This window comes from Pygocentrus nattereri, chromosome 23 (assembly GCF_015220715.1).
Source record: "Pygocentrus nattereri isolate fPygNat1 chromosome 23, fPygNat1.pri, whole genome shotgun sequence".
In the NCBI taxonomy this organism is placed as follows: domain Eukaryota; kingdom Metazoa; phylum Chordata; class Actinopteri; order Characiformes; family Serrasalmidae; genus Pygocentrus; species Pygocentrus nattereri.
In genome coordinates, this window is record NC_051233.1 from 27,161,281 (window position 1) to 27,169,238 (window position 7,958).

Here is a 7,958-nt window from a genome sequence, read left to right on the forward strand (position 1 = left end):
TGCTACATTACATTTCAGCTTCATTAGCATAGCATGTGTCCTTATAGTTATCATGTCTTTATGGTATCATTAGCATGCTGTGTTCAGTTATGGTATCATCAACATGGCCTATGTGCTTATAGCATCAACAGCATACTTAAGTTCTACTGGCATTACTGGCATGGCGTACTTCCTTTTAGTACCATTAGCATGGTGTCCCTAGTGTCCCCAACATCCTTACTTTGTCACTACTGTAGCATATGCCCTTAGAGTATGATTAGCATGCTAAGTGCCGGTGTGGTATCACTAGCATGCTTTGTTGACGATCAGAATCCCAGGTTTTTCAGATTGTGCATGTTTTGGTATTTCCTGCATGGCACGTGTCCTTTTAGCACCATTAGCAAGCTTCTTCCTCAAGGTGCCAAAAACATGCAATGTTTTCTCTTAATATGGTGTATATCCTAAGGCTTTATACTGTGAAACTTCCGTGCAACTTTAGTTGCTTGAAACTTACAAACAACATTTCTTTTGAGTTGCATAATGTAAAGCATGGCGTGATCATGTCAAATGACATGCTTCCAAACGATTGATTTCACCAGATCAAGGGAGAGAATATTCTACAAATGAGAAAGACAGTCAGAAGATGGTTTATTAGGGCTGAAAAGGAGAGTTTCCTGACCAACCTCATGCAAAGTTGGTGGGCTTTTTGTCAGGTTCCTGAACCATTGACAAGTTAGCGTTTCTGAAACCAGCCTGGCTTAACTAACTAACTAGCTTGTGTGTAGGTTAGGATATCATCACCGCTGCCAGCATGGCTTTTGTCCTTTTAGTGCTATTAACATGCTGATTCATTGTAGTTTCACTAAAATGTTGTGCGTAGGTAGCATGCCTTACTTTCATGCTGTATTTTCTGATGGTATCACCAGCCTAACATATGGTGTCATTATTCTGGTGTCATTAGTGTGCTTCCGTCCCTTATCACTATGGTATATGCTCTTATGGTACGACTAGCATGCTATGTGTCCTTCTGGTGTTGCCAGCATGGTGTGTTTCCTTATGGTATCACCACCATGCTGTTTTCTAATGGTAATACTGGCATGGTATGGTCTGGTATGTTCTCGGTGTAATCAGCATGCTGAATGGTATCGTTAGCATGATGAATGTGTTTGCAGTGCCACTTGCATGCTCTATTTCCTGATGGCATTAAGAGCATGTCCATATCACCTGCACACTTCAGGTTATGGTAACTCCAGCATGCCATGCTCCTCCAGTGCCATTTGAGTTTGGTTGTACACCTTCTGTATGGCCCTGACCACATGGTTGAGGACAACTGCGGCCTCCTCCTGTGTGTCCACACACACCAGCCTGTAGAAAAAGGCTCTGTCAGGCATTGCCACGAAGGCCAGCTCTGCTGCTTTCCTCACCCACCACGTGTGGTGCTGGGCCAGGGTTACACGGTAGGCGTCCCGGCAGAGTTCAGAAGGGCTCTGGGCTCGTCCATCCTCCGCAAGGCTGTGCAAGAAGAGCTGCAGCCAGAGCAGGGCACGATGCAACCGCAGCAAAGTCCTGCAGCCTGAGGCCTGAGGCTGGGTAAAGTCCACGAGACCCTGGGCCAGCTCTGCTTTGATCATGGAGCGTACAGATGTATAAGCCCTGCCCATCACCCCAGCTGAGGGATGAGTTGGTTCATCCTTTAATATGGAGGTGCCTGAAACTTGTTCTTCTGCTGTTGCCTCTTTTTGGGCAAGGTCACGGATGATGGAGGTTTTGGCCTCAATTTCTTGAGAGATGAAACCCACTAATGGGCCCAATGAATCCATGAACCTAAAGAGGGAACAAAAACACGTATTTGAACATTATAACGGTTGGAGATATCAACAACCTAGAAACCAGAGAAGTGAAACTTTCTGACAATATATCACATGAGGTAGTGGTACCAAGAACATCATTTTGGATAGCTTTGACTAATTCACTGGTGGGCCAAGTCTCAAAACTTAAATACGCTGATGATTTCTAGCATTTATGCCATGATTTTGTCTGTATTACCAAGGTTGCTTACTGGTTATGCTATAATGTATTTTGTAAGTTGCATGTAAATAAGCTCTTGTATGTGAAACTTGAATGTTGAGAAATGCCTCAAACACCCTCCCAACCCCTTTTTTATATGAATGCTGATTTCTTCTTACTAAAGATCTTCTTACTAAAGAAAAAAGTAGTCTGTCTGTGTGTGTAATCTCTTACTTGATCAGCTCGTCCCAGCTGGCCAGGTAAGGCTCCAGCAGCACGTCATCGGTTGAGAGAGGTGCGGCCTGCAGGTGCATCAGCAAAACACCAACCTGGAATCGCTGCCCTGGACAAAAGCCCAGCTGAACCATGTCATCTTCTGAGACATTGTTCCCATACAGACTGAGGGACTAAGGAAAAGGAGCAGAGAGAATCAGAGTTAGAGCTCAAAGGTTAAGTGAGAAAGAGTGGAGGAAGTTGGAAACGTCTGACTTGGAATGTTGTCAGGGGTCCATAGACTCTTTATTGCTGTTAAAGATCAAGGTTCAGAGCTCTGAACTAATCATGCCTTCGACTTAATTCAGAAATGGGAAGTCAGTGTCACTGCGACATTTTTTAGCTATAAAGTATGAAAAAAAATAGACACCTCCATGAACGCTTTGCTGTTGTTAGCAATGAGTTAGCTAGCTAATGTTAGTCGTTCTTCAGTAGTTTTCGTGTACGACTTATGAGCACTTGCAGGTCATCATGATGAAATCATGACCAGCCCCTATGGGATTTCTAATAGTGTAGCATTTTTGGCCATTCCAGATTAAACACAGATATTTGAAGCTTGTTAAAGAAAATGTCATATGTTTTATTTAAAGTTCGTAACTTATATATTATCATAAACTTTACATTGTAGGTGGTAGTTTTACAGTGACTCTTTCAGAAAAAGAGCCCTGATGTGGAGCTGCAGCTACTTTTTTCTTTAACAAGTGACTGAAACCCGGCTAGACCACCTTTTTATTTACAGTCAGTGATGCATCTTGTACATCCATCCATCCATCCATCCATCCTCCACCGCTTATCTGAATCCGGGTTGTGGGGGCAGCAGCCTAAGCAAAGAGGCCCAGGCCTCCCTCTCCTCTGCCACCTCCTCCAGGTCTTCCGGAGGGATGCCGAGGCGTTCCCAAGACAGTCGAGAGATATAATCCCTCCAAAGTGTCCTGGGTCTCCTCCCCATCAGACATGTCTGGAACACCTCCCTAGGGAGGCGTCCAGAGGCCATCCTTACCAGATACCCAAACCACCTCAACTGGCTTCTCTCGACGTGGAGGAGCAGCGGCTCTACTCCGAGCCTCTCATTTCGGCCGCTTGTATCCGTGATCTCGTTCTTTTGGTCAATCCCGAAAGCTCGTGACCATAGGTGAGAGTTGGAACGTAGACTGACCGGTAAATTGACAGCTTCGCCTTCTGGCTCAGCTCTCTCTTCACCATGACGGACCGGTTTAGGTTCCGCATTACTGCAGATGCCATGCCAATCCGCCTGTCAACCTCTCGCGCCATCCTTCCTTCACTCGTGAACAAAATTTGTGCATCCAAAACTTGTACATCCAGAAAGCCTAAAAGTAAATTTTTCTCACTAATTTGGTCTCATTGTAAATCAAAACGTGTCTAATTTCTCTGTCACTGGTTGATTAATTATGTCACTAGTTAATCCAACATGTAAGGCCTTCAGTTCAGCTCCTGAAGGCCTGATCAATATGAGAGCTTGCTTGGTTGTATCTATCTAGGTGCCACAAAGATCACATTTCCCTAACGAAATCTTCAGACCTTCCCCTTTGAAGTTAGATAACATTACCTAAGCAGAATATGACAACAGTATTAAACCATTCTAGTTTGGGCTGAGATCTTGATTTAAATCCAACACTACTGAAGGTGAGATAAGCTGGTGAAAAGACAATCTTTACACAGAAGCAATCAAAAGAACATTTGACTGAGAATTCAACTTCCCCTGCATTCACAGCTCTGATCATACCTGTTCATCCTGAATGTAAACCTTCAGGCAGTAGCCCCAGGGCTCCAAACCACCATCTATGACAAGGTAGGGAAGAGAAGAACAAGACTGCAGAGTCAGAAGTGCTTTTCAGAACACGTTACGCAGTCAGAACACAGTTCTCATCTCATAAACAGGTGCTTAGCTAAACTTTCCGAACAATACATTTCTCCCACAGTACACGCAGCATGAGGCCGATCACATCGCAGAGAGCAATGATGGTGCTCTCGTATGTTTGCAAATCTTACCCTTCTTAAGCAGTCTAATCCCACTCCTTCTCACATTGTTATCTGTGAACGAAGCCCACCAGACTCTTGATTACTTGCTTAAGCGTAAACAGAAGCTCTAACAGGATTAAAACAGAAGCCGAATGCACATCACACACTGCGCTGGGCTTGGCAGAACGCTGATTGGGGATCAGAGAGAAGGAGAATGAGCATTGTTTTATAGTATCTCTGGCTGCTTTGGTCACATAGCCTGGGTCACTGATGGATCTCAGCAGATAGCGCACTACACTAGTAGAGGCCATATCAGCCTGAATTTTATTGACAACAGATTCAGAAATGACATAATCAAGTCTATTTGAGATTACTGAACAACTCCACATGGGTTGATGCAGGAGTGAGCGCTGTTGCCTCACAGCAAGTAGGGCCTGGGTTCGATTCCCCGGCTGGGTGACCAGGGTCCTTTCTGTGTGGAGTCTGCATGGACTCCCTGTGTCTGTGTGGGTTTTCCCCCACAGTCCAAAGTCAGGCCAATTGGACATGGTAAATTGCTCCTAGGTGTGAGTGAATCTGTCTGTCTGCCCCACGATGGACTGGTGACCTTTCCAGGATGTATCCTGCCCTCCACCCTACGACTGCTGGGATAGGCTTCAGACCACCCACGAGCCAGGATGAGAAGAGGCTTAGAAGGTGTGTGTGTTATTATCAGAATACTCATTTCTCTTTTAGGTCCTTTATAAAGCAACACCCTGAAAAGTTCTATCATTTTTCAGGCCAGTGAATATGAATGTTGATACAGGCGACTGATCCTGAATCAGTGATATGAATATATATATATGAATATTTGTATGACCATTAACAGGGATAGTGGGAGTGGGGCTGATACAGTAAATTAAATATGTCCCAATCAGAATCAGAATATGGATTAATTGCTTCTGTAAGAATATAAATATGAATATGAATACAAATGTTGACATGAATGTGAATATGGGGGGTTGACATGCCCAGCACCAGGTCACTAAACCCGAATCCCATGTGTACCTATAATGATGTTCCTCTGTGGTGTTTATATTGTAAAAGAGCCAAGAGTTTTACTGCCAGCAAACAACAAATCCCGCTGACAGTTTCAGTAAATGCAGGTTTCAGGACTTTGTCACCAAATATTATGTTTTATATTCTGAGGCAAATCCTTTGATAACTGCAAACAAAACCCACAGAGCAGAGAGTAGTATATTATATATATATATATATATATTTGTTTTAACATCATCTAATACCACAGCTGTCCATATCTGGAGGATCAAAAGGAAAATGCCATATGGGACTGTGTGATAAAAGGAGCACCAGCTAGTGGAGAAACTGAGTAAAAAAGTATAGATTCAGTTTTGTTTATCTAACTGAGATGGTGCAGATGTAGAAACAGTAGCTGGGAGAATTGTTCATTATATGAAAATGAGCTATTCTAATCACAATGAGTAACTCATTAATATATAAATATGAATATATTAAAGTTGTGAAAAAATTGTGATGAATTTGTGAAATGCTTGTAAAAATATCATGAGTTGTACTTACAGAGCCACAAAGAGCAGAGGAAGACGATGATGAAGACGATGGCGAAGGCCGCCCTGCCCTTCACTCCCATAATGGCCTTCTGTCTTCCTTCACTCTGTTCTTCTTTAAAAATCTTTTCCTCCTCCTTCTTCTCTCTCTCTCCCTTTTTTTCTCACCTTCTCTCTCTCTCTCTCTCTCTCTCTCTCCCTCTTTTCTTTCTCTCCCCCTCTTCTCTCTGTGTCCCTCTCTGCCTCTTTCTCTCTCTCTCTCTCTCCTTTTCTCTCTCTCTCTCTCTCTCTCTCTCTATGTCTCTCACACTCCTTCTCTCTCTCTCTCTGTCTCTCTCTCTCTCTGTCTCTCTCTCTTTCTCTCTCTTTCTCTCTCTCTCTCTCACCCTGTTTCTCACATTTCCTCCTCAGTGATCAGGCCACTCTTTTCTATTCTGTCCATTCTGCTTAGGCATCTTGACCTTTGACCCTTCCAGAAGTATGCAGATACCTGTGTTTTCTCTCTTTCTGTTTCCTCTTCTCTTTTCTTTCGTCCTTTTGGCCGGCCCTTGTTGGACCATTGCAAAGCCCACAGCTGGGGCTAAACAAGTAGCACTGACCCGTCACTGTGATGTCCGGTTTGATGCTGATGATTAACAAATGTTTTTCTTTCCCTGTTTCTGTCCTCTTTTCCTCTCTTCACAGCAGTGGAGCTCACTGGCAATTCCCTTTTCTCTGTTTCTCTCTCTGTCTCTCACTCGCTCTCTCTATCTCTCTGTTTTTCAGTCTAAGAGTCCATAGATTGGTCACGTGTGTCCAGTCACTCCTTATAAGGTAAGCGCTTGTTGTCCTACAGTAACCCCCCCCAACAAAAACAATATATCCCAATGAACCACAAAGCTTTGATTCTATTATTCTTTACTGTCCATAAACTCTGTGACTCAATACAGCAGCCTGAACGTGGATATATGACGTATGTTACAGTGAGTGTTGCTTATACTAATAGTTAAACTTAGAGTTTTGTACTGAGTCGTAACTGCATAGTGTGTGCAGTGAGAGAGAGTGAGTGAGAGAGATAGAGGAAAGAAAGATAGGCTGACAGAGAAAGAAGGAACAACAGAGGGTTTGAATTAAAGAGGAGAGAGAAAAAGAGAAAGAGAAGGCAGAGAGAGAAAGGAATAGAGAGAAAAAGAAAGAGAAATACAGAATAAAAGAGTGAGACCTAGAAATAAAGACAGAGAGGAAGGAGAGAAAAAAGAAAGAAAGAAAGAAAGAAAGAAAGAAAGAAAGAAAGAAAGAAAGAAAGAAAGAAAGAAAGAAAGAAAGAAAGAAAGAGAGTTATTAATGAGGAGAGAAAAAAATGGAAAGAATTAGAGTGAAAGAACAAGAGAGATACCTAGAAATGGAGAGAAAGAGAAATAAAGAGATTTCCTAGGAATAGGAAAAAAACTTAAATGAGGAAAGAAATAGACAAAGAGAGAGACAGAGAAGGGGAGAGGAGGAAAGAGAAAGAAAAAAATAGATGGAGAAAATAAATAGAGACTGACAGAGAAAAAAGGAACGAGAAAAGAGATGAACAAAAAGAAAGAGGGAGGCCTAAAAATAGGGAAAAAAGAGAAAAAGGGAGAGAGAGAGAGAGAGAGAGAGAGAGAGAGAGAGAAGGGGGGAAGAGAAAGAGAGCGAGAGAGACAGAGAGAGGGAGAGAAAGCGAGAGAAGGAGAGAGACAGAGAGAGAGAAAGAGAGAGAGAGAGAAAGGGGGGAAGACCACCCGCGACCCAGGATGAGAAGAGGCTTAGAAGGTGTGTGTGTGTGTGTGTGTGTGTGTGTGTGTGTGTGTGTGTGTGTGTGTTATTATCAGAATACTAATTTCTCTTTATCCTTTATCCTTTAGTCCTTTATAAAGCAACACCCTGAAAAGTTCTATCATTTTTCAGGCCAGTGAATATGAATGTGGATACAGGCGACTGATCCTGAATCAGTGATATGAATATATATATGAATATTTGTATGACCATTAACAGGGATAGTGGGAGTGGGGCTGATACAGTAAATTAAATATGTCCCAATCAGAATCAGAATATGGATTAATTGCTTCTGTAAGAATATAAATATGAATATGAATACAAATGTTGACATGAATGTGAATATGGGGGGTTGACATGCCCAGCACCAGG

The 7,958-nt window shown here is 42.7% G+C and overlaps 1 protein-coding gene across 1 annotated transcript; it reads right to left on the bottom strand.

Annotated features, from left to right (window-relative positions):
- Positions 1 to 610: 610 nt before the first annotated feature.
- On the bottom strand, positions 611 to 5,992 carry gltpd2 (glycolipid transfer protein domain containing 2). Its single transcript, XM_017697653.2, has 4 exons — positions 5,818 to 5,992; positions 4,004 to 4,059; positions 2,221 to 2,393; positions 611 to 1,803 (listed from the first exon to the last, which is right to left on the bottom strand). The coding sequence occupies exons 1-4, from the start codon at positions 5,885 to 5,887 to the stop codon at positions 1,218 to 1,220; spliced, it is 885 nt and encodes a 294-aa protein (XP_017553142.1). The 5' UTR covers positions 5,888 to 5,992; the 3' UTR covers positions 611 to 1,217.
- Positions 5,993 to 7,958: the final 1,966 nt, after the last annotated feature.

What these genes read in the sequence shown, in the direction of transcription:
- gltpd2 (XM_017697653.2), bottom strand. Translation starts at nt 5,887, where the DNA reads ATGGGAGTGAAGGGCAGGGCGGCCTTCGCCATCGTCTTCATCATCGTC. An exon ending in CCTCTGCTCTTTGTGGCTCT is followed by an intron (nt 4,060 to 5,817) that starts GTAAGTACAACT and finishes ACCTTGTCATAG; the next exon opens with ATGGTGGTTTGGAGCCCTGG. An exon ending in AGCTGGGACGAGCTGATCAA is followed by an intron (nt 1,804 to 2,220) that starts GTAAGAGATTAC and finishes TTCCCTCTTTAG; the next exon opens with GTTCATGGATTCATTGGGCC.